At 48.5% G+C, this 26,547-nt stretch overlaps 1 protein-coding gene across 1 annotated transcript in view; it reads right to left on the minus strand.

The window, feature by feature from the left end:
• Nucleotides 1-515: 515 nt before the first annotated feature.
• Nucleotides 516-26,547, minus strand: part of AUTS2 (activator of transcription and developmental regulator AUTS2) — a 1,187,145-nt gene continuing 1,161,113 nt past the window's right edge. Inside the window, exons 10-19 of the mRNA XM_061153366.1 lie at nucleotides 24,919-24,963; nucleotides 21,851-21,946; nucleotides 19,271-19,342; nucleotides 17,367-17,396; nucleotides 15,404-15,475; nucleotides 12,065-12,206; nucleotides 8,803-8,880; nucleotides 7,693-7,776; nucleotides 6,036-6,258; nucleotides 516-3,634 (exon numbers count right to left, since the gene is read on the minus strand). Of these exons, the coding sequence (XP_061009349.1) occupies nucleotides 2,371-3,634; nucleotides 6,036-6,258; nucleotides 7,693-7,776; nucleotides 8,803-8,880; nucleotides 12,065-12,206; nucleotides 15,404-15,475; nucleotides 17,367-17,396; nucleotides 19,271-19,342; nucleotides 21,851-21,946; nucleotides 24,919-24,963 (2,106 nt within the window). The 3' untranslated portion in view covers nucleotides 516-2,370. The remainder of the gene's footprint in view (nucleotides 3,635-6,035; nucleotides 6,259-7,692; nucleotides 7,777-8,802; nucleotides 8,881-12,064; nucleotides 12,207-15,403; nucleotides 15,476-17,366; nucleotides 17,397-19,270; nucleotides 19,343-21,850; nucleotides 21,947-24,918; nucleotides 24,964-26,547) is intronic.

The following is a 26,547-nucleotide window of genomic DNA, read 5'->3' on the forward strand; positions in this document are numbered from 1 at the left end:
ACAGACTGCAATGTGAAGAACAGGCACACGCCGGCTGTTGGCAGAGGCCCTCGATCAGATGTCATCAACGCAGACGAACCACATGCTGAGTTCTGAAGGAGGTGCAGGACACAAAGGGCGCTGGCTAACTCCGCCTGCATATACATCCCCTACGAAATCCAAAATTACCTTCCCAGGACTCAGCTTAGAACATACGATCAAAACAAACCAAACACTCCTGATTGTATGGAGGGCAGACATTTACAGAAACTAACCGGCAGAGGCTGTGTGGGTCAGAGAGGGCGGCCAGCCTTCCGTCCTCACTCAAGGGTTCACAGTGCTTCTCTTCTTCCAGAGCCTGGTCTGTCTTGCAGGCACGGCGGCTTCCCTATGGTAAGGATGGCCACCCCACACAAACAGGCAGCTGGAAGCTTGGTTCACATTTTTTAATAACATGGCACAGTTTACATAACACAAGAAGGCTCCGCCGATGAGAACATGCTGAAGACTCAAGTCGCTCCACATTTCTTTTCACATAGGATCTAGAAAGGACTTTATTACATACAGGAGGAACAGCAAAAAGGTCTGTATAGAACAATCTCTTTACAATACTGAAAGCTACCACTACGGTTCCAGTGTACATATTCCTTGGATATTTTTTTTCCTTTTTAGTTGTTGTCTTAAAAAAAAAAAAAACACTGCACAACATTTGGAATTCACAAAATCTGAAGCTCACAACTAAACCTTCAGTTGACTACTAAAATAGATCTCTCTGCTTATTAGAAACAATGGTCTGTAGTTAACTTTTTTTTTTGCAAAAACAGGATAACAACGTCAGATAGCACTTTAATATACTAGAAGACCAAATGGAACTAATTTTATTTCATACATATATTTTACAGTCCAGTAGACAAGATATATTGTATCTCTGCTAGTAAAGTCATATTCTCTCCAAATTAGGTAGACAAGAGGCTGACTGTATGATAAAAGTATCATGAAGAGACAGTAAGATTGATGCAAAACTCAAAAACACACGCACACACAAGACCATCTCTCTGCCTGCCACCTTTCGCCCTCTGCAACGCTCCCTGGCCCCACAAAGCTGACCTGCTTCGGCTCCTCCTGGACTTGGTTACCGACGGGAACGCGGTGAGTCATGCTAGGGAACGTGCTCCTGAACTTCATCAGTTATTGAATACAGTGAAAACATATCCATCATCTGAGAAAACGCGAAGCTTTCTTTCAGGATCTGTTTGGGTGCAACTGAATCTCATTACAGAACGAGGAGGGGTGTACAGATAGGAAACAGGACGCACTGAAAAACGCATGGTTCCCACTTGAGGGGTGTGTGAAGTCACGTGACGGATGGTGACGAGGTGCTGGCGGCCTGTTTGTGTCCCCTGATTTTGGCATCTGACCACTCCCATCCTCCCTGGCCCTGGTTGGTCGGTCACGGCCTCGGTTTACCTCTCCGGGGCCGCACTCTCCTCTCCCCACCCCTACATGCACCCAAGGCCCACAAGCAGCAACTTCAAATGCAAAGTTTCAGCCTGGGGGTCCAATTTGCAAAATCAGGTGTTATTCTCCATTTGAAAAAACAAGCAAGGAAAACAGTCATATCACGTTAAGTGCTTGTTCAGGGAAAATATGACCTTAAGTATGTTGTAAATGGACTTGAAAAGGCTCCTTTGAGTTAGGCGGGCTTTTGTGAAAAGCCCTAACATTCATTGCATAGTTGAAGGGTTTAGCTGTCTAGAACAATACATGGGGAACACAGCCAAAGCTGGCTGTGCTCACTGATATTAAGTCTGCAAATAGCACATTTTAAGAAGTATTAATGTATTATGTTACTTAATCTTTATCTATTTACATCTGTACAAAGTAAAGCTTTCATCTTACCCTTTTGCATATATGAACCATTAGCTCATGAAGCAACAAGCCCCCCCCCACCTTTTTTTCTTTACATAACTATGTACACGGCCTTCCCTTCTCACCCCAAAGAGCTCTCTGCACGATGGATAGTGTGGACTCTTGTCTGCTTCCCCCCCACCCCCCAATTATCACCGCGTCGGTGTGTGTGTTGTCATCTTAACTGTTTTGGTTCAAATCAAAAAAAGTTTTATATGACAAACCAAAAGAGTGGGGAGACGTGAGAATGTATGAATCAGCTAAAAGATTTGGAAAATTTCAACAGAGAATATACAAAAAACATTTCAAAATCTGCACCGAGTCTATACATTTTTTTTTTTTTTTATACACAGGGAAGCGCTGGGGGCTCCCCACCCGCGCTGGAGACGCGGGCCTGGCCAGCGCGCGCGGAAGGCAGGCCCGCAAGTCCGGCGCTGCGCGGCCCGCGGGCCTCTGTGTCCCGCCGGGCGTCCTGTCCACTCCTTACCGGGCTTCGATGTCCTTCAGCGTGTGGGAGGGAGGTCGCTCCCTGATCTCGGCGGACAGGGGCGTAGTCCTGCGGGGGGACACGGGGCGGCCCCCCAGCGTGGAGATGAGCGGGGGCGGCGCGCTGAGCGCCGCTGTCGGCGGCGCCTTGCTGAGCAGTCCGTTCTGGGGGCCCGCCGTGGGGCTGATGCGCGGGTAGTGCACGCTCGGCAGCCCCGGCGCCAGCAGCCCCGGCGGCGGCAGGGGGCCGTCCAGGGGGGCGGCGTGCACGGCGTGCAGGCGCGGGTGCTCGTAGTCCTCGCGGAGCGCGTGCAGGCGCTCGCGCTCGTCCAGGTGCGCCGCGCGCTCGTGCTCCCGCCGCGGGTCCACCGCCAGGGGGTGGTGGTGGTGGTGGTGGTGGTGGTGGCTGTAGTCGTGCGGCTCGCGGTCCCGGAAGGAGCGGTCGGCCTCGTACAGCCGCGGGGCCGAGAGCCGGTGCAGAGGGTCGTTCCTCAGCAGGAAGTCCCTGCCCAGCGGGTCTCTGCGGTGAATGTCCAGGTCCCGGTAAGGGTCCCTTAGGGGGTCCCGGATGGGGTCCCAGTGGAAGGAAGGGTACGGGAAGCGCTCCCCTCCCGGGATGGGGCTGAGGCCCATGAAGGGCGTCATCATGCGAGTCCTGTCCAGGCCGCTGATGCTGTTCATGGGGTGGATCCCGGGCATCCCCACGGCCACGGGCATGGAGGCCAGGGGCCCCGGGTGCACGCCGGCCGAGGAGCTGGGCGGCGGCGGCGGGGGCGGCGGCTCCGAGGACCGGTGGGTCGGAGGGGCCTCGGGGGGCAGGTCGTGGTCCTCCTTGCGCTCCTCCTTGACCTTGATCTCGGCACTCTTCTTGGGGTTCTCGTAGGCCGGCTCGCCCTTGCGCGGCTCGGCGTCCCGGCTGGCGGCGCTGCCCGGCCGGGCGCTGTCGGCGGCGGGCGCCCGCGCGTAGGGCGACGGCACCCGGGCCAGCTGCTTGGCCTCCTCGCCCGCGGCGCGGCCCTCGTGGCCGTGGCCGTCCTTCTCGGCCAGGGGGCCCTCCTTCGCCTTGTGCTCGTCGGCGCCCAGGTCCTTGCGTGATTCCGAGTGCTCCCGCTCCCTGTCCTTGCACTTGTCTTTCTCGCGAGCCTCGGTGCTCAAATGCCCCCTGATCTGTTCGCCGGAGCTGCGGCCGTGTCCCAGGGTGCTCACCGGGAGGACGGGGGCTGGAGAGGGGTGGCTGGAGTGTCTCTTCTCGACGCTTTCCCTGCGGAGGAGACAGGGCATGGGGAGGCAGGTGAGCTGGACTGCCGGCCGCCTGCTGAGAGGGCTGAAGAGGCCGGGCAGGGCTCAGCTCCCTCGGTCCCCGGGGTGGGGCCCATCCGGCCACCCTGACCTGACTGGCCTAGACTCCAGACGAGGCTTGAGGGGGTGAAGCCCAAGGGATGCGGGGTGGGAGAGAGCGAGGGGGTGTAATTCTGTGTATGTAAGAGGCACCGACCTGAATCAAGACCAGGAGGAAGAACTTTCAGAAACCTGAAGGGACCAGGGAGGTCAGTGATGGGGCCACGCGGTCGCCTGTCTAGATTTCTCAGGATCCTCAGGGTCAAGAGTCAAGTTCTAACACTGCAATTCTGAGCCAGCTGGAGAGCGCAACCTGAGGATCATGGGAAAATCTCTCTCCTGACAGCAGGAGGAAGGGCTGGTTTCAGAGTAAAGGCAGCAGGTACTGGGCAACCAAGATGCAGCCCCTGAGGGGCTCGAAAGGAAACCAGTTTCAGAACGCTGGGGTGGCACAAAGCACCTCTGCCTTAGGAAAGAGAAGCCGGGATCTGACACCAGAAGAAGCAGGTCCAGAGACATGAAAGCTAAGGGGCTGGTGGGGAGTCAGTTCCAATCTGTAAATGGAAGTGTGGACGGAGAACTCGAGAGGCCTGTGTTGGGTGGGGGTTTAAGAATACAGGACACACAAAGTGAGGGAGAACGTGGAGAGCTGAGACCAGGAATCGGGGGTGTTTTAGGGATGGCCTGAGACAGGAAGTGGGGGGGAGCAAGATGCCTGGGGGGCCCAGAGGGTGAGGGTGCCCCGCAGAGAGAACTCAGGCTGCCCTGACAAGTTTTTGTTTCTAGACAATGTGCAGAGGCTAAGAAGACCATCTTTAAGAGGTAAGAACAAAGAAAAGTGAATTTGAATTTCCTAACTTTCATCCAAAAGGCCACTGTGAGTCCATCTAGAAAAATGGAGAAAGGTGAGCTGCCACGTCCTACCTTCTCTTCACTGACAGGCCATCTAGAGCAGGGGTTCCCCCCCACCCCCAGCCAGGAATTGGCACCCATCTATCTGTGGCCTGTTAGGAACGGCGCAGCATAGCAGGAGGTGAGGAGCAGACAAAACTGACGCCCTCTCTGCCTGCTTGCCCCCAGGTCCACAGAAAAACTGTCTTCCACAAAATCGGTCCCTCGTGCCAAAGAGGTTGGGGACCACTGATCTAGAGAGCTCCTGGTCTAGCGGCGGCCCCTCCAGGGGCACCTGCTCTGGCAGCTCAGAGCTGTATGTCATGACGTCCTAAATAATGAGAGATTTTTACCATGCTGTCCTGAGGAAAAAACTTGTCATTTTATAAGAAAGAAATCTCTTAGCATGATGGCCTATGATGCAATAGCTACTTAACCTGCTGCATTTAGAGCCTCCAAAGTTAAAATTCTTTTAGATTGCTATGAAACACATACATATACACACACATACATGCTCACAATACACAGTCAATAAAAACAAAAGATTTGGATCATACTGGAGACTTAAGTTCCAAAAGGGAAATGTTATTAAGTATTTTCTGTCAGGTGTATCTCGTGTAGTCCTTGCTAGTTCATTCAACATGAAAATACCCTCAAGAAAGGGAGGCAGGCAGGAGGAAGGCCTTGGCAAGAATGCTTATGACATTCTTCAGAAAAAACACTCTTTTCTTTTTGAGGCATGGACTACCACGTAAGGAGATAAAAACGGTTAGTAAAATGAGTTATCCACTGGTGACAGGAAACCCAAATTGCTTGGTGAGGTTTCTTTCAATCTGGGTTAGCAAAAGCTTAGCGGTCATCTGTGAGCCCAGGATTTGAGTTTGAACAAAATTTGAGAAAAATATGATGAGACGATGCAAAACATGGCTTTCTAACAGAAAACAAAAAGAAAAGGGGGGGAGAGAAAGAGAGAGAGAGCAAAAAACCTATGGATGAGTCAATGGACTGCACGAACTTGAAAGCAAATATGGTGTTGATTCATGCCGTGTGTGTCTGGTCCAGGCTCCAACTCACTACCTTTTCGAGAGCGGTTTCTGTTTGGAGACACTAGGGCTCGCAGGGGGCTGGGTGTGGACACTGCTGCTAAGCCAGGACTCGCTCGCTTTGTACTGGACCTAGAATTGCGATGCTGGCCTGTGGTCACGAGGCCCCGCGGGCCGGAGGGAGAAGGATCTCTGGGCTCAGGGCGTGGTGGTGGCGGTGGGGAGGAGGAGGGTCGGGGGCGCCGTCCCGGCTGCGTGAGGGGCCGAGGCTACAGCTGAAGCTCGAGGCTGGGCCGGGGGGCCGGGGGTGGGGGAGGGGGCGGTGGGGGGCCGGTACTTGGCACAGAGGGGGCTCCCCCATCGGGACTCGAGAGCGGGTTCTTTGCGTACCTTTCTTTGTCATCTTTACTAACGGAGGAGTCTCGTTTATCTACATCTCTATCTCTGTCATGAGCTGCAGCGGACGCGCTACGCTCCAGCTCCCCTGGCTTCAGCCAGGGCGGAGGGGTCGGGAACGACGGAGGCGTTCGGTGCAGCCGGTTCCAGGGCTCGTGAGGGTTGCTAAAGCTCTGCACACTGGGGCCATCCTTGTGGCCGAACACTGAGTTGGGTGCTGAAATGGTGAAGTGGAGAACAAAAAAGGTTTCAGAGAAATTATATAATCCGCCGTAATGAAGGTACTTACCAAAAAACTTTTAACAGCATTCAGAGTTAAAATGAATACATATTATTGGGAGCTGGAAAAGGAAAGGAGATTAACAGATTCATTAGAGGAACGCGTCCTACACTGGAGAGGTTAAGTAAGCTCACAGCTTTTCTTTTTTTTTAAGCCAAAGGCAAAGGGGCAGACGGGGGTGGACGGGGGGAGATTAGAAAGGAAAGGGTCTCAGGATCACTGGCTCACGCCTGTCAGGCACACGCAGAGGTCCCGAGCATGCAGGAGGGTGGATGTGGATGTGTGACTTGGGTTAACAGCTTAGTTCAGAGGAGAATCTGCGGTTCTTTTCTGCCCACCATGACCCTGTTTATATAACACGACTGCTGCCCTGTCCACAACCTCAGCGACCGAAACCAGCATCAGCAGAGGTCAGACAGGGTCCTGATCTAAATAGACACGGAGAGTCTCCAGGCTCCGTGGACCTGGGACAGACCTGCCTCCTAAGTCTCCTGCAGTGGAGGGCAGGACATGTGGATAAGACACGCTGATGCTGAGTGGATAAAGGGTGTTTAGGCAGACTTCTTTTCTCTGTAAAGTCTTTACCGAATTTGTTACAATACTGTTTCTGCTTTGTGTTTTGATGTTTGCCCCACCAGGTATTGACTCCAAACCCGCCGCTGCATTGGAAGGTGAAGTCTTAGCCGCTGGATTACCCGGGAAGTCCCTCGACCTCTCAGTGGTGGAAAATGACAGTCTTCCTGGATGTTGCCCTCTCTGGACTGTTCTGAGCCTGTTTCCTATTCTTCAGTGTGTTTTCTCACTTCCACCAAAGCAGGGTGAAATTTAAAAGCTCTCTTCACGTCTAACGGGGTGGGTGGTGGTGGTGGTGTAGTTGCTATGTTGTGTCTGACTCTGCCACCCTGTGGACTGTATCCCACCAGGCTCCTCCGTCCATGGGATTCTCCAGGCAAGAATACTGGAGTGGGTCGCCATTCCCTTCTCCAGGGGATCTTTCCCACCCAGGGATCAAACCCGGGTCTCCTGCACTGCAGGCAGATTCTTTACCACCGAGCCACCAGGGAAGCCCACGTCTAATGAGCGCTGTGGCTAAAATCGGAGTGGGCAGAGATGGAATAGGATGAAATTATGAACTTTAGCAAACTCTGTGGCGTTCAACTGACTACCTTTCCTGACCTTCAGGAGCATAGATCAACAGTGGGCTGGAGGTTGGTTTAGACCTAACTCCACTGATTGGGCTTGCTTTGGCAATGATATAACCTCAATTTGTTTCCCAAGAGCGTGGTTTCCTTTCATCTAGAAAGGTTTCGAGCCATTGACACATCAGAGGAGATAGTTTAAGGCAGACTGTAAAAATTTAGAGGTACTCACTAACTGAAGGATTTCCAAGTCCCCCGAAGGCGTTGCCACCAACCGCTGCCAGGCCCGTGAACGTAGACGGCCGATTAAAAGGCTCTGCAGGCGAGATTGGGAAGAAGGGCAAGGTTGTACGGCTCTGCTGAGTGAGGCAGAGAAGGTTCCTGGGAAGGCAGTGGGGGCCCCTTGCCACGTGTATACTCAGACCTGATCTGTCTCCCTTCTCCCACCAGATTATGCAAAGGGTTTTTCGTCCTTTTGGGTGTGGGCACTGGGTTAGCTATTTCCTGGAACTGTGCCGCGTACACGTGAGATCCTAGTTCCCTGACCAGCAATCAAGCCCGTGCCCTGCTGCAGCGGAAGCTCGGAGTCTTAACCACGGGCCCGTCAGGAAGTCCCCCCATCTCTCTCCTGCTGGGTGGGGAACACTACTCAACCCACAGTGTGCTCACATGCCTCCCTGCCCGTGTCTCCTCCTCTCAGGGACAGAGGTTAAGATGGCAGCTTAAAATCTCCTAATGCAACGCTGAGGTCACACGTACCCTACACCCTGTGGTCGGGCGTACCGTTGCCCGCATGTGCTGGTGCACGTGTGAAAATTCCAAATAAACAAAGGCCACGAATAAAGCCCCTTTACTAGGAAGAACTATATGAATTGGGCTGTGAAGTGATTAAAAAATAACAGATACTATCTCTACATAACACCCAGGTGTCTTTCTCTCTACCTCCAGGGGTGCCCTTTCACGGGCAAGAGTTCACCGTCTTCTCCCGTCAGTGGGGACAGGCTGCTGTACATGGGGATCCCCTGAGATCCCAGGGCGTTCACCCTCCGCGACCCCAGTAACCCCCACAGAGAGCCCCACTGCACGCGGATCTCCTACTTGCCGAGCCCGGTGTAAGAGGCGCTGAACTCCTAGAGAGGGATGGCCTGGACTCAAACATCCCTGAGGTCACCTCCACCTCCTGACGGTAAGTGACGTACCGTCACTTAGATTAAAAGGCTCTGCAGATGAGAGTCCTATGTAGGACTATGGCCTGCTAGCCAGGAAGTGCAGCAGGAACGCAGTGAACACAGGTTTTCTGAGACACACACGTCAGTGCCCGTGCATGACGGACACAACTCACCGAGGTGGGCCGCGGGGTTCAGAAAGTTGCTATGATGGGGGGGCGGCCCAAACGGGGTCCCAGGTGGGTGTGCAGCGCCTGGGGGTCAAACAACGGAGTTAGCTTTCAGAGGAAGCCCACGTCTGGAGCTGGCCAAAAGGTTCATTTGGATTTTTCCGTATACTCTTATGGGAAAACCTGAACAAGTTTTTTGGCCAACCCAATACAACACCACTGGCTCCTGGTCCCCTAAGACCCTCTGCAGGGAGTATGTTAAAGCAAGAACACAGCTGAAGTCCACGCGGGCGACACTTGGGGACAGAGACATGTGCTTGTGAGGGGCAGAAAGGAATTCAACCCCTCTTCTCTTTCCTGGCTGGGCTGCCCACTACCGGAAAGAGGTCTTCCTTTCTGAAGACGCCGAAGCACGGCACCGCAAACGTGGGCAAACCACCAGTGGGGCAGGCGGTTCTACTGCCGCCTGAGTCTGGAGAAATGCCGGGTTAAAACCGGGAAGCAAGGTTCTTTACTGATGGACTAGGAGCCGTGACCACATGCCCTCCGTCTCTCCAGGGGCAGCATCTGGCCTTGGGCTCCCTTCTTCAGAGACACCTCTGGGGGGGTGAGACTTTCACTCCGAGAGACACTGTCTAATCCAAACGCAGAAGCGGCCAGCACAGAGCTGGACTCCGGGCTGCGCTGCTTGGGCTCCTGCACAATCCCTTTTCCTGAGAACGTGTTAGCCGTCACAGACCGGCATAGGAGGAGATGCCAAAGCTGGACCCTGCGAAACGCACTGTGAGTCATGTCAGGTTGTGGGAGACGGAGGCCTCCAGCCTCCCCATCTTCAGTGCTGGGAAAAGCCAGCTTCTTCACTTGCTCCTGGACACCGAGCACCCTGCAGCCCTGTTACTCTCTACTTCGCCTGCCAGGGAACTCGGGTCTACCTCCCTGCTCTTTGCGTGGGTTTCCCTTTCCTCTCCTTTCTCCCTGGCCTCGATCCTCTGTTGCGGTTGTTTACCCACTAAGTCGTGTCCGACTCTTTGCGACCCCACGCACTGCAGCCCGACCAGGTTCCTCTGTCCATGAAATTCTCCAGGCAGGAAGAGTGGAGTGGGTTTTGTCATTTCCTCCTCCAGGGGATCCTCCTGACCCAGGGATCAAACCACGTCTCCTGCATTGGCAGGCGGATTATTTATCACTGAGCCACATGGGAAGCCCCATGTACTTCCTTAGGAAGCGAAAGACAGTGTGCACACGTGCATTAGGGAAGGATGATATTTCCAAAAGCTGAGGGCATCCACCTGGTGTGTGTGTCGCTGTGCAGCTAAGGAGGTAAGTTCTCTAGAAAGCAGGCCTGGCCCTAGACAAGAGGTAGGCCAAGGTCACCTGAAGAAGCCCCCTTAGTTTATTTCAGGCACTAGTGCCCAACAGCAAGATCCAAGTGGCTGAATTTTATACTTGCCAGTTGAAAGTTTCACCAGATACCCATTTTGGGAAAACTTCAATATTGCTTACGCTAGAGAAGATTACCCTCCAGAATGGAAGTATAAACAGGGTCGGAATAGATTTACTAGTAACTGTTCCAAGAATCCCTTGCATTTTGACTAAGTTGCTACAAGCCAAGTATAAATTCCTTCAGGAACATAGATTAAGTGGAGGAGAGTTGATCCTTTAACACCCTATTAATTTATGTTTCGGGATTTTCTTCCCCAGCCTGGAAGGGTCCTGGAGGAAAGCACACAGCAGAGAACAGAGCCCCAGCATCTCGGCCTCAGAAGGCACCTGAGGAGTCCTCTGTTCAGCCCTCAGTGGTGATGTATTCTCCACTCAGGAAGTGCGAATATGATACCCACCCCCACACAGTGAACACAGCCCAGCGTGTTCAGTGTTGCCAGCTAAGTAACAATTTGGCTGCACACTGTCTGTGTGTAGTACAAGCTAATTAATGCTTCAAAGAAAGTCAGAGCTTTGCTCACCCCAGGGTTGCCCCAGAGTTCCAGAATTATCAAAGCAAAAGCAGCCAATCTGTCTGCTGGGCTAAAATGGAAGCGAGGGAGAAACCTCTCTGTTTCTGTCCAAAAACTGTTCTTCATGTAGCCCTGTCTCAGTGCCTAGATGCCATGGTCACCTAGCCTTTGAACCTATCCCTCAAAAGAAATGACAGAAACCTAAGGCCTTAGCAAATTCCATCTGCCCTCAAGGGTGGTGTCCCCTTGCTTTGGGGACAAGGCCCATTAGAATGATGGTCTCTTGCAGTGTGTGGGTTATTTCTTTCTTCCTGAACAGGAGAACCTTGGGTCCACCAAAAATGAGTCTTGGATAAAAGCCTAGGAAGGTGGCAGGCAGGATGGATGTGAAACTTACTCGCTAAGGACTAGAAACAGGGAGCATGCATGTCCAGAGCAAGAAATTCTATCCTGCATAGTGGGTAGGAGGTGATGGGGCCAACCATTAGGATGCGCTCAGCGTTGTTACTTATGAGCACAACCCAGGGTAGCCCTGGGCCAGGCACCGTGCGCTGAAGGTAGTTTTAGGAAAGACTTTGATGGCAGTAGGGTGGCTCTTGTCTACCTATTACTCCTGATGGCTGCTGCCTTTGTCTGCAGTTCCTGGAGCAGGACTGGGCAGGGACCTGATGCAGGGATGATCAGGGACCCACTCTGGCACACCTAAGAGGCACCTGGGAGTGTGTAATCTCAGAGGTTAATAAATGATCTCTTGGGGATTTTACAGGCTATCTCCTAAATCTCCTGCATCATTACAACCAACCAGGCAAGAATGTTAAGTTCTGTAGCAGAGAAAACCAGCCACCAACTAATTCACCCTCTCTGACACCACACCAGTGGCAGCTACCTTCATTCTATGTTTATCCTCAGACCCTCATAGGGCATAACCGAGCACTGCAGTGCAAAACCCCCGCCTGCTCTGTGGGCAGGGACCGCGGCATTGTTTCCTTCCCAGTTACCCTTGCGAGCTCTCTTGATCTTTCTCAGTAGCATCTGACACTTGTGAGTTACAGTGGCTTAGTACATAAGCAAATAATAAGCTGAAGCAACATGAGACCCTGAAGGGAGACGGTCTTTTTCCTTCTTTCATGGAGGTGGAGCATCCATGGAGAACACGCCATCTCTGGTGATGCGCTGTGATGCCACCTTGCAAACTGGCATCAAATGCTGTTTTGGGGGAGTGACTTGTGAACAGCGGCCCAGAGTTCGGACATCACTCATCTAGCTACCCGAGAGCTACCACTCCCAGCTCACCCCTGCCCCTCTGAACTTACCAGCGGCGGAGAACAAAGTTGAAGGCCGTGCCAGGTCGTGGGGGTGGTGGATGGCTCCAAAGAGGCTGGGGCCTGGAGGACGGCTCAGGAACTCAGGCTTCAGGCCAAAGTCCAGCTTGTGTGGATCCGACTGCATCTGCTTCTACAGCACCAGGGGAGGGTGCGGGGAGGAAAGGATGGAAGCCCAAGAGAAACAGTAGGGAAGAAAGATATTAATGAGGAGACTGAGAGTCAACTCTGAACAGTGCGTTCGGGCTAGGGGCCCTGGGTCAGGTTCAGGTCTACACCTGCTGGGAGAACATAGCAACCCACAAACCATGTAACCCTCAAATGCCAGAAAAGCAGGTCTGCCTCAGAGGGGCCTGTGGCTCGCAGCAGAAATGTTGAGGGGCAAAACTCATGCTGTCTTTGAGGCTACATGGTTTGAGGCTTAGAACCATATCCTAGCTCCTTGAACCACCACCATCCCGAAGGAGTTTCTGATTTGCAGCAAAGGTTCATTTTAGCAAGTTTTTAAATGATAGTATTTTAAAGCTCATTTTATTGGGAATTCTGCATGAATAATCTGCTGTGTAAATTAATTGTTTAATGACTCTTTGCTGTGCTCTAATAGATCACAGTACATTAGTAGCTGAAAGTTATGAAGAAATATTTGCATGCCTACAAGCTAATTTCAAATGATCGTTGTCACATTATTTTTAAAGAAGCAAACAGAAAGCAAGTAGGGATATTAATGTGACTAACAGGGGCTTTGGGCACAGTAACCCCAGTCTCTGAGGAAGAGCTCAGGCCAGACCAGCGAACCTTCCAGAAACTCTCTTGCTGTGAAGTCCTTTCTGTCAACTGCGGTCACTCTATTTCCTCCTATCAGTATATCCACCCCCGAGCTCACCTTTCTTGGAGGCTGTAGAAACTGGCTCCCAGTCTTCCTCCTGCTTCCTTCCCTGGCCTCACTCTGGACGCTGGCAGCCTCTCCTAGAGCATGGGTCCAGGCCGCCCCCACCTTCGTGATTCTCAATAGCCTTCTCCGTGTTGGCCTCACACCTCCCCTCATAAGCGCTGACCCCTGACCCGGGTCTGAGGCTCCCAGTCTCCCCCTGCCTCGCCTTCTCCTCTGAGCTCTCCAGCCTCCCAGGCCTTCCCCACTTTCTGACCCTCACCCTTCCCACCTCAGACTCATCGGATGCTGACTGTCCTTTGGCCCCGCTCCGCCACAAGTAAATCCCTGTCCTAGCACACAAAAACATCAACACAGAGACATCAGATCTGACTATGCGAGGATCAGAGACGAGAGGGTTTGCCATCCCCTGGAGGCTGAACCCTACTGTCCTGCAATCCCACTCATCCGTCTTACCTACCCAGACCCCTCGAGCCAGCAGCAACACCCCGGGAGGCAGACAGCACATTCTCCATTTTTCCTGCACACACTACTGAACTCTGAGCAACAAGACTCCAGGAGAGAGTCCAGCCCTGAGCCTGCAGCAGCAAGAACCTGCGGGTGCTGGGCTTTCCCTAGAAGTAGCAGGTGAGCGGCTAGAAGAACAAGTAAAATGAACATCACAGAGAAAGGGGACCAGGCCATTTCTGCTCTGATCTACAAGGGATTCTCTCAAGAAAGTCCCACTATCAAGCAATAGCCATTCCCCCCTCCCCAAAGCTGCTATCCACTGTGAATCTATAAAAATCTTCTGGCTGCCTCCTTTAATCTGGTTGCCAAATTATTCAGTGCTAATACTGCATGGTACACAGCACAGTTCCATTAACCACAGCTTAGGTCCATGAAGCAAAATGGAGCTTGGGGATTACAGAGAATGTGCTGGAAAGGGAAGATGATCCGTTATCTCCTGTGCAAGAGGTCTTCCTAATTGAATTGGGATAATGAACGCTGGAGTCGCTGGGGACGTTCTCGGGGAAAGGAAGATGCTGAAGTGATGCCTATAACATCCTTCATCGCTTTTAATCAAAGAAGTTACAAGGAGGATGTGTTTTACCCACCGTTCCACTAACCACGTCATCTAGAACAAAAGTGAATTGAACTAAGCATCAAAATCTAGTTAGCTCTTTCAAGTACATGTATGTTTTTCAACGAAGCTAAACCACACGGTTTCTAATTAAACCTCGCCTAACACTAACGTCAAGGAGAACAAAACTCACCGATGGGATATTCTGAGAAAGACGACGTATTTGGCACCAAAGCAAGATATCTTTGCAACCTCATTCACTGAGGGTGACTTTTTCACTTCTAACTATGTTGGGTTTTTAAAAATTATTTAACCATTAAAAAAAACCCTTGAGATGACTATCTCTCCCGACTTTTTAAATTCTGATCATGGCCCCCCACATGCTGTTGGGAGTAAAAATCTTGTTCATGAAAAAACAGCTTCCAATGGAAGGTTATTGGAATTACTTAACTGGTACAGTTACACAGATTGTGAAAACCCAGACTGTAAAATCTGGATCTGTCCCTTACTTTGGTGCCTAAGTTGACCAGTGATGTCCTATCTGGCACCTGCAGAAGATCTGCATCTCTTTCTTGTACCATCATCTAACCCTGGTAAAGCATGGAACCTATTCATCTGTCTGATGAAAACATAAAGCAAACCCTCCTGAGTTCAGATAGGGTAACCAGCAGTCAGTGGTTCCAACAAGCATCGACTGTCATCAGACTTCTGGCATTGGTCATCAAGAGGATGAAGGAGAGATTGGATAGGTCACTGCCAACCAAATACCACTTCTAGAAGAGGAATTTTTAATACTGTGAATTGCTAATGGACGTACCATATACGCCTAAATCAGTAATGTCATATAGGGCATAAATTATGACTTTTCAAAGCCGTAAGTTGAATAACAATAATGTCCTATTGTATAACACAGCGAACTATATTCACTATCCTGTATAAACCATGATGAAAAAGGGAAAAAATTTTTTCTAAATGTTGAGGGGGTGGGAGGTGGGAAGAATATACCAACTTCTATAGAGAACTTTTCATGTACACCTCCTCTTAGATCCTAAGTATTTCCCATACTAATAATACTTGGTCACTCTAATTAGATTCCTCAAACCTTTATTTCAGGATTTAATCTATATTTAAGCTCTTTGGATCAATAAGATGACAAAAGCATTAAAAAAAAAACAAACCATCAGGATATTATCAGTGTGCTTCTGTTTTGTAACTTTGCTGCTGCTTTCCCTAATTAATAGTAAGATTTCTGAATAGCTTTTCCAAGGGACCTGATCCTTCCTGCCTGTGGGTCTTCAGACTGTTTCAGTGCTTCCTCGATTGGGAGATCACACACCCAGAGCCCACCTCCCCCCAAGACTGGGCAGGCGGGACTGACCTTGACTTTCTGTTGGTGGTGGTAGATCTGCCAGGCAATGTGAACGTGCATCGCGCACCACTTTCCTGGTTTCTGGAACAAAAAAGAGCGACGTGGTCAGAAGGAAGACTTTCAGGGAAAAAATAAACCCACACAACCCTTCCATTTCCCCAGAGCTGTCAGCAGATTCTGGCTGCAGAAGCTTTCTTTTCCACGAAACAAGAGGGCTTTGTCCCCTCCAAGCGCCTTCTCTCCTCTGCAGCCCAGGACCCAGGCCGGAGGAAGCACCCCCTGGGCGGGCGGCATGTCTCCTCCCACAAGAGCCCGAGCTGGCGGCCACTCCTCAGAAAACCAGCCCCGAGCAGGACCTCGCTGGTTACCAAGGATAACGTGGCAAAACCCGAACCCCACTCTGTGCCTCCTCTCTCTCTCTCTTTTCTGGCGCCAGCTGGCAGGCCTGGTGGAGCGAAGCTCTGTTGAACAAATGGCCAGGCTATATAATGCAGATTGGCTGTTCAGAAGAGCTAATTAGTGAATGTCTGTGAACCAGTTTGAAAACGAGAGGGGACAGAACCTGTGTCACCTCCCCCAACACTGTTTTTAAAAAAAAAACAAAAGCAGAACAAAGAAAGCCAACACATTCTCATTGAAGCCCAGTTCCTCCAAGTGCTTCACTAAGAGTCTACTGCCCATTCATGTTGGGCAGCACTGTTCATTTCCAAGCAGAAAACAGAAAAGAAAGAGATGAGAACTCACACCTTTCCTCCTCTCTAGGCCTCTGCAGAGACTGAGTGCCTGTCCCGCCCTCTGGGAGGACGTCAACTCCTATCTCCAACCAGTTCCTGTCTTGCTTTCTAGGCTGGGGAGTAGCCGTGAGTCTGTCTCGCAGACTCATCTGAGGGGGCAGGACCACCTTGTCCCACTTCACTTGTGTTCCTGCTACACGGTCTACCCACTGGCATCGTCGACTCAATGGACATGAGTCTGAGCAGACTCTGGGAGGCAGTGAAGGACAGGGAAGCCCGGCCTGCTGCAGTCCATGAGGTTGCAGAGAGTCGGACATCACCGAGCGACTGAACAACAGCCTACCCATGAGCTCCGAACACGTGCTCAGTAACCACAGGATGGATGAGAAGAAACACAGCCCCATTCCTACACAGGCAAAGAGCAGATGCGTCTGGTTTCTATATTAAGGCACTGTTTCTGAACATTAAGTCACTTTCACTTGCTGAAATATATACTTAAATCCAAGTTTGAGCTCAGCTCTCTTGTAATGAAGTTATGGGTCATCTGAAATCACCTAAGTGATGACACCATTCTTTCTCCCTCTTTGGAGAAATTGAATTATCTGAATAGATGCACTAGAAAAGGGGTAAATAGAGAAATCCACTATCCATCCCTCTTCATCCGCCATCCCTCACCACCCCCCCCCCCCCCCACCTCCCACGTACACCAGGGAAGTCAGCATTCATCCAGAGGTTATCTGCTGGCCAGGCTCCAGGCCTCTTAGAACAAACCAGTGCTCCGAGTGGCCCTTTTCTGCACCAGAGAAAAAAGTCTAATGGCTGTGACAAGTCAACATTACTTAGTGCAGAAAGAGGCAGCCACCAGCCAGACTAGAGAGACCTGGGTATGTATTTCCTAGGTGCTAGAGAAACAAGAGAACTCAGAGGGATCCTAATTTCAGCCTAGTTCCAGCCCTTCCCTTAAGTCTCCGTGAGTCAGACCTTTTGCCATAACTAACCAGAGAATCTGAGTTGAATTTTGTCAGTTGGCTTTACCTCGACAGCCCGGCTTCCTCCAACACGCAAAGCAAAAACCTGAAGGCCATTTTCAGTCACACTCTCTTGAAAACCCAACCACTGTCTTTTCAACCTCTTCCTCCCGCGTTTCCATGGCGTGTCTCCTTGTAATGGATTTGTATTTTTAACCCTCAGGGAGTCAAACAGCGGTTGCAAAACAGTTCTAGAAGAAGCTTTCTTACCCTTAACATAGGTCTGAAAGGATCTGTCAACTGTGAAGAGAAAATGACAACTTGGTTACATGCCTGTCACTCAAACAATTGCTCTAATTAACAAATTTGTAGTGCTTCATTAGGAGGGGAAATTAAAATGTTAGAATTTTACTTTTAAATGAAGCCCTTTTAGAGAATAATTAACCCATTTTCACACGATCAAAAGTGCCAAGCGTCCCCTCCCCCACCTCACAAGCCTTTGGTACATCTACGCTGACGAGCCCCCGGACAAGTTTAATCAATAGCGATTTGCCCTCCGGCAAAATGATTTGCTCACATTACACATCTGAGGAGTTTCACTGTCTTGAGCAGCCCTTCCCAACCTCAGCTAAGTCTAAGGGAGACGGCCTTCAGACTATAGACGGCTGGACACTAATAATAACTGGGGAGAAGTGTTCTTTCCAGACTATACAGTAAAAATGGGCAATTTTTAATAATTATCATTAGCGGTATTAGACATTTTAGTGAAGTTCACTATCTAGACGACCTTATTTGCAAAGCAGAAACAGAGAACAAATGTATGGATACCAAAGGGGGAAGGGGGGGCAGTGGGAGGAATTGGGAGACTGGGATTAACACATATACACTAATGATACTATGTATAATATAGATCCCTTGGAGGAGGGAATGGCTACCCAACTCCAGTGGTTTTGCCTGGAGAATTCCACCGACAGAGGAGCCTGGCTGGCTACAGTTCACGGGGTCGCAAAGAGTCAGACATAACTAACACCTTCAATGAAATAAAATAGATATCTAACACTTTAATAAAAGCAACTAACACTTTCAAGAAAATAAAATAGGTAACTAATGAGAAGACACTGTATAGCACAAGGAACTCTACTTACTACACTGTGGGGACTTGAATGAGAAGAAGTCCAAAGGGGGGCAACATATGTATTTCATATATATGAAGCTGATTCATCTTGCTCTGCAGTAGAAGCTAAGAGCATTGTAAAGGAACTTTACAAATTTTATAATCCAATAAACATTAATTAAAATAAATAAAATGAAGTTCATTACACAAAAGTTCATGTAAATACACAGTTGAGTCATATTACGTATCTACCTAACTCTGGTCATCAGTTTCAGATAACCTTTGCCCTTACTCGGGGTCAAAGACAATATTGTGACAGGTAATTTTTTCCCCCCACATTTACTATGAAGATGGATAACAATCAATGAGACAAGATTGTATCTGCTGTGTAACTTCAGATTCTTTCTGAGTTGGTCTGTGTTATGAATAAATAACACAACCGAAGTGTAATGGATATTTTATTTAGCTCCAGAGCACAAAAGGTTCCTTCCCACAGGAGAAATCGAGTGGCCGGAAGAGCTGTGTGAGCTCCAGAAAGAAAAGCGCTTACTGCTTCTCCATTCAGAGTGTTTTATGGCTTGTGTGCGAGAGATGTTAAGAGATGCAGACAGAGAAGGCCGCTCGGGGGGTGGGGGACCACACCAGCCTGGGCTTAGACCATAAGCCACCCTCTTCTCCCCACGCAAAGTCACTCCCCTGGCGTCACACAGCTGCAAGAGACATTCTGTTTTCTAAGAGTAACTAGCTTAAGTGTTAGTCGCTCAATTGTCTGCAACTCTTTGTGACCCTATGGACTGTATGTAGCTGGCCAGGCTCCTCTGTCCATGGAATTCTCCAGGCAAGAATACTGCAATGGGTAGTCATTCTCTTCTCCAGGGTATCTTTCTGATCCAGGGATCGAAACTGGGCCACCTGCATTGCAGGCAGATTGTTTACCTCTGAGTCACCAGGAAAGCCCCTCAACTAGCATCTTCTTCCACAAAATAGAAGGAAGAACAAAGGAACAGGCACTCCGCTGGGCTGCCTGTCACCCTGGGGCCCAGCCCGACCTTGCACTTACCCTCGGGTCCTTTTGGAGAAGAGTGTGTGGGACAGTCCCAGGTCGGGTGGCGACATCGATCGGGTTGGACGTCTACAAAGTAATGAGACCACAGCTTAGGAAGCACATGACATGCAACATGAAACCAAGGTCTTCCTTTCATTCTAAAGGACCGAATTCAAGTGTCCCTTTTTTGTTTGTTTCATTATGGAATACAAGTGGACGGATCCATTTTCCTGAGACCCCAGATGCTCTTCATGAGGAACCACCCCCCCCCCATTCCCCATTTCCCCAGGGGACCTGACCAAAGCCTGCCCTGTCCCAGCGATGACATCTCAGGGCAGAGACAGGAGAGATGGAGACGGGAGCCCGGCCCTGAAATCCATCTTCTGTGTCCTTCACTGTGGGTTTTTTGCTTTATCACCACACAGTCCAAGAAATGCTTAAGTGAACATCAGTCTAACCTGTGGGACCAGGTGCTTCTCATCAGAATAACTGAGTGTGCTTCCCAGACATTAGGCTACCTCTCTACATTTTAACTGGCAGATGATAACAAGGAATTACATTCAGTAATTACTCATTAGCGATGGTGGGAATGGGACAAGGGAACCTAATTTGGGGACCACACAGACCTACCATTATGTCATTTCTAAAGTAATTCTGCACCATCTTTCCCATTCCCAGAACCATTCTTAAACAGCATTAATGATAACAACCTTATCTATAGGCTTTTGTCCTCTGAATGAACAACAACAAAAAGCCCATCGCAGGCATAAGGCACTACTTTCTAGTGGGCAAAGGGTTTAGAATATTTTTCACCAGGTATTTTGTTTAAGAAATCACAACTTCTACGAATCCCTTCACACCAGGAAGTTAACTCGTGTGGAAATAAAGAGCCCTCAGTTCAGGCACCAAGCTGGCCTACAAGAAGGGGAAAAAAAGAATGGGAGAAAGAAAAGCAGTCAGCTGCTGCAGGGCTAACAATTAAGCTAGAGTTGTTAACAGCCTGATTTGCATACATATGAAGAACTCTGCTAATGAACTGCAATCTACATATTCAATCAGTAAGATGGCCTGGAAAGGCCTATTTCAACACCAGGAGAGACACTTTCTTGCCCAGATGTAGTTTTCTGTGTGATTGGATAATTGTGAGTGAGGGAAATCAAGTAATTTATAAAGTGACCTACCAGTCTGGTTGGGGATGCACGAGAGAGTTCCTGTAACCTGGTGGGGACCGACCAGGCTCTGAGAGGGTAGCCAAGAGCTGATGGGGGGAAGGAGTTTAAAAATCACCATCATTTGGTCCCGAGATGGGAGGTGTTGAGTATGGTCATCTGTAAGGCCCACCAAGGTCTGACCTTGCATAGGAGCTGCAATTCTGTGTAGGTCCCTGGGATTTGGAAGGTGCAGCCATTCTCACCCCTAATGCTTTCTGGTTTTTTCTTTTCTAATTTTAGGGCAGCATGCCTTTGTTAGGGTAATATGCGCTCATCCTGGGAGAGACTGGCCCCAAATTTGTGTTTTATCTTTGAAACAAGATGGAAAGGAAACCGAAATCACACAGCAAAATTTCCTACATTACAGTCTGAGAATGGCTACTAACTAAGAAATACATTTCTGAAAATCGAGTAGGGGCTGTGATAGATGTAAAGTCACAAAAAACGAGGAGTATTCTGAGAACTAACGCCTTAGTTTTGGCCCTCGGAGATCACTCGAGACCGAATGGAGGGGAGTATCACTGGCTAGGTAGAGAAGAATTCTGTTGTTATGAAGGGCGAAACTGAAAGTCTGAGTCGCTCAGTCATGTCCAACTCTTTGGGATGATGTGGACTGTAGCCCGCCAGGCTCCTCTGTCCATGGGATTCTCCAGGCAAGACTACTGGAGTGGATTGCCAGGCCCTCCTCCAGGGGATCTTCCCGAGCCAGGGATGGAATGCAGGTCTCCCACACTGCAGGCAGATTCTTTACCATCTGAGCCACCAAGGGAAGCCCCTCTAAAGGGCAAAAGGTTAATTTATCTCATGCTAGGATGCTAGTCTTAACCTTGGGAAGTTGACCCTGGCAGCGGGGTTGGAAGCTTCAGAGAAGGCAGAAAGGGAGGAGAAAATGAGAAAGCACTACCCTCCAGCTGGAGGCAGACTCTCTCTGCAGACAGAGGGGACTGAGGAACAAAGTGAAGGAGAATGAACACAGTGAAAGGGATGCGATTTTAGCTTGGAACCTTTTCCCTCCCTTCTATCCCAATCAATAAGGCTCAGCTTTGCTAATCATGGACATCCTCAAGGATAAATAACTTGATGCACATACATCTGACAGCTCATATATTTCCTGATCAGAAGCTTATGTCCACAGTTTTGGTGAAAAAACAAAAAATATATATTTAGTGAGACGACATGGGTAGTACAGGTTAAAAATTAAATTCTGACTGAGGTTTGTGGCTAGATGGACTAGGAGAAAATATTCACACTCCAATCCCAGTGGTCCATTTGGATGGAAAAATTAGTCCCTGGCAGGTAAGAGGATGGGAAGCTACCCACCCGCCTTAGCCCGAGGCGCCACTTAAAAGTTCGAAGGTGTTGTTTTCGCTGTGAGGTTTCTTACCTTAGGCTGAAAAGCTCCTTGCAGCGACCCAAAAGGGCCGGTGGGCGGAATCATAGGGGGGATGCCCGATACAGCCGGAGGATAAGAATGGAAGAGCTATGGCCAAAGATGGAGGGGGGGAGAGAAAATATTTTAATAGGAGGCAAATGATACATTCACATTCCCCTCCCACAGAAAGACGTCCACATTAGCCAGCCAAGTCATCTCAGTTTGATGCCATTAGTCATAAGAAGCCACAATGAAATGATCACACAGATGTGCCATGAATACTTAACTTAAAAGTTAAAAGTAGTTCAGAATCAATCAGCCAGCAAATGATGTCCCAGATGAGGCCATCATTAGAAAGGGAGCTTTTCTAATTATTAATTGTTAAATCGGATAGAAGTCCTAAATGGTTGGAGACTTTAATGCATATCAAAAGCAGGAGGGGGTGCTGAGCCAAATAAGATGCCCAGAAAATTACAAGTTAATTAGAAAATAGGAAAAAGGGGGAAAAAAAGGAAGACGAAAGGAAGCAAGTCTTCATGGATTCCAAGATTTTACACCATTAAAACTCAATTAGTACTTTTAGATTTTTAATAGTTTTGAGGAAATGGGAAAATATGCACAGTCCTTGCTTCATTAGGTTGTTCTGGTAAGTGGCAGTTCCAAGGACAATTTAAATTGTCTAAAATGATGACAAGTATTTGTGGAAGGGGAAAATAAAATGACTCAAGAGGACACTTTCAATGGGGCCTCACGTTTTCCTGTAGATGAACGTAAAATCACTGGAGGCCGTTCAAGGTAAGCCCTGGGCATGCCAGTCTGCCCACTCAGTGGGGGAGCAGGAGGATTCTCAATTTAAAGTGTGGATTTTCTTGAATTAATAGTTTATAGAGGACACAATGGAGGAAGGAAATACACAGCAGAAGACAATGCAGACTCATCTTTTCCTCCACCTAAAAATATATCGTTTCTGGGGAATCTATCGCTCTGGTTCCATTTACTTTGAAAAACTCACCACAGAGATACATTTTAGTGATGTCCCGCCCTTATGGTTGCACAATATGTCAAAAATACAAGAATAATTCAAGCTTTCCCTAATGATGTGTTTATGTGAGCTATTTCTAGGTAATGGCTGAAATCCACTGGTCATTTCACAATCGGGTCTGTTTTCAAAGCACGTACTTTTTCCGTTGGTCTTTATTTCATTTTGCTCCCCTCAATGATGCAGCAAAGTTTTTCAGACTAATTGATATTGAACTAAATCCACTTAAACAGTGATTGCAAACCAAGTGCCCTCATTTAAAACTACTTTTAAGTCTAAAATTGCATTTTAGATACTTGAGTGTATTGTATCTTAACTCCCCTTTGTAACATCCTAATCTGCAAAGCAGGGGAGACTGAGCACTTCATATATTATCCACTATAACTAATAATATGAAATAACTCTCTCCCAGTATACTGTGTGCAGCAGAGTAATTAAATACATCACACTAAAACACTCCAATTTCTATTACTCTGCCTCCAAGTGGGTATTTTTCCTTTAATGTTTTCAATTTAAAAATTGGATGTTCTCACCATTTTCCTTTTCTGACCCTCTTTGAATAGAGCATTCCACCCCTCGAGTAAAAATCTGAAGTACTTGAGTAACAACACAGGAACGTTTCAAAAAACTCAGGCCTGCAGGTTTATCCTCCAGCTCACATCTAGGACTCTCTGTGGAACATGTTTATGCCGAGACACTGCATGGTGTCCGAGGAAGTAAACTGAGCTACCAGTAGAGCAGCTAAACTTTCTCTGAAGATTTTGTTAGCCGGTCCTTAATTTAATTTAGCAAATACAGACAAAGGACAGAAATCTGGTTGTTATTATTAAGGGTGGTACCATTCATAAAATGGCTCTACTGGATTTTGCATGTCCACTTACAAAAATGCTTTTATGTCGTAATTCTGAGCAGAGCAGTGTCTAACACTCGGGGAACCCAGGCACTTAGATAGATACCCTTTCCTCATCCCTTTCTATAGAGACTCCCCTCGAGCCATTTCCAAATGTCTCTCCATAACCAGTTCTTAGTTGATTTCTAATACTGTCTAGCCTGGACTTCTCAGCTGATTCCTCACAGTTTAGGACTAACACAGTGTCTAATGATCTCGTTGAGAGTATGAATGAATTCACAGGGTTGGCTGATCTATTGAGTGGTCCTCCATTTGAACCATAAGGTAACACTATCCAAAAATGAGAACAAAAATAGTTTAAGATGGTGAACCGACATGGCTACGAGCAGTTATTAAACGTCTTTCTTTCCAGTTTCATTCAAAAAAATATATAAATAAACCACTGAGCAAAGAAACTTGCAAAACTTCAGGTAAAAATGATGCAGTATCACTCCATAATCAAAATATCATGGTAAGATATTCAAAGTTTCTGTTATAAAAGAAGCTCTCATAAGTAACTGAACATGTAACTTCAGTTGGCGCCAGTTTAAGTTCCAAAACATTCTCTTAAAATCGCATGAAACAACTTCTATTAAAGAACAAAGAATGAGTTTAAAGAAAAGAAAAATCATGCATGTAAGACCTTCTTTCATTTAAATGATATTTTTAACGAGTTAGCACGAGCTCAGGAAAATAATGCCAGCCACGTGGAAGAGGGATCAATGGTCTAGAACAAATGAAAATCTGCTTTTTGAAGTCATGAGTCAAAAAGACACGGTACTTTCTTTGGAAGACATAATTCAAGATGGGAACTTGAACATAATTCAACTCTGGGAACTCTGTGTGTTAATAACATCTCTACTGAGGACTGAAATCTGTGATTTCAGAAGCTCCTAAAACTCTAACACCTCCAACTAAGTGGATGCCCCACTTGGCAGGACTTTAAAGTCTGGCTCATGACCTTTTGATTCAGAAGACGATACTGCATCTTTACCAAAAGCAAACGTCACAAAAGCAAGCATCCGAAGTGACGAGGAGCAATGGGAGTTCTTGCAAAGATGGTTAAGGAAGGCTGCGAGCCATTGACTGATCGGTGGCGAGAGCATGGAAATGGAAAAGCGGTTACATTGAATGGGTAGCATGGTAACTCACACTGTGCCGGTAGAATGGGTCAACTTTTGTAGGGTATTTGTCAAACTGCAAAGGGATCAAAGCAAAAGCTAGTTACTTAGAGAAACTACATTTCTATTACTGCTTCAGCGGAGGCGGCCCCAAGGAGGCCTCTCTGTTGTCAGGCAGGCATCAGACTCCGTGACCGCAGTGTATACGAAATCATTCAGAGTTCCTGAGTCTCTCTGACCAGAAATCAACAGGAATGGAAAGTCAAAGTGAAAACCCATTCAGAGCATTTCAGGCTGTGACTACACTAGAGTGGCTTTCTTTCTAGGCTTTATTTAGAGATGGGCAGGAACCAAGCGTCTGAACTAGAGAGAGGAGGCAGTTGTTCAGATAAATCAGAGAGAAGTGAGCACTGGCTCTGATTTATCCAAAGAATTCCCTCTGTCTTCATCTTTGCTTTGGCAGAATGGTACGTTCAGCTGTTTTTATGTTACCCCCTAGTGGGGAACAGGGCGGCCTGGTGTGCTGCAGTCGGAGGGTGCAAGATGTTGGACAGGACTTAGTAACTGAACAACAATTACCTCCCCCACTGCCCCCTGCTGAGTACAGAGCAATTCCGGCTTGGCCTTCGAACATTTCTTTCAAGCAGGAAAGAGTATATACCATGATTTCTTCTAAATACTGTCCTCATCCTGTGCTGTAACTCCCATCAGTTAGATTTAACTTGTTTGTGAAACGGCTCACTCAGACTGGTATAAACTCCTTCCCCATATAAACAGGTCCTTAAAAATATAACTGTGGAAAAGTCGAGTTAATCCAAAACAACAGATGCAGGATTTATCCGAGGAAAAATTTTTGGTCCCAAGGCCTCACCGCTAACATTCTCCTAAGTAAGGTTTATAAAATAAACTTTGAAATATGTATTTTTAAAAAACTAAGTTGAACAAAATGGGGGAGAACGGAGGGAAGAGAGGATGCAAAGTTCAGTGAATCACGAAATTCAAATCCTCACAATGCCTGTTCTCATCGCCTTCAATCAAGTATTTCCTGAAATATTAAAAAATAAGTAAAATTCTAATTGTCACTGTTTGGACACGCATCCATCTCAGACCAGTTAGCATCATACTGTGGTGCTGTTCCTTACAGCTCCTAAATTAAAAATCAACCCTAACTGGCTCCAACTCCACCCCTGGCACGTTAGTCCCAAGCCACGGCCAAGACCACGTCGCTCCCTGCAGTGGTCCCTCTTAGCACCGGGCTATTTGGACTGCTTGCTGCAGCGCATAGCAGTAGACAGGGGGCGCTGTCTCACGAGATGCGAGACATAGAACACTTCCGACAGAGCGGGTTTAGAAAACTATCCGCGAGAGTGGGTGGGGGAACCCAGGGCCGTCCAAGTCTCCCACCGGCCCTCTCCCTTCCAGACTTCCCAGGATTCTGTGAGCGTTTATCTGCTAGCGCAAAACACCGGCAGATACATTTTTAGATCTGGTGGTCATTCCCCAAGATGTCCCCCAAAACCAAAATCACCCGTAAGAAGTTAACTACCGACACACTGGATGTGACCGCCCTGGGGAGCATCTGGAATACAGTCCACCCAAAGCGCTAAGAATAATGGGTCAGAAAAGAGCTCCCACTTCAGGCCCTGGGTCAGTGCCACCT

Source organism: Dama dama, chromosome 10, assembly GCF_033118175.1.
Source record: "Dama dama isolate Ldn47 chromosome 10, ASM3311817v1, whole genome shotgun sequence".
Taxonomy (NCBI): Eukaryota; Metazoa; Chordata; class Mammalia; order Artiodactyla; family Cervidae; genus Dama; species Dama dama.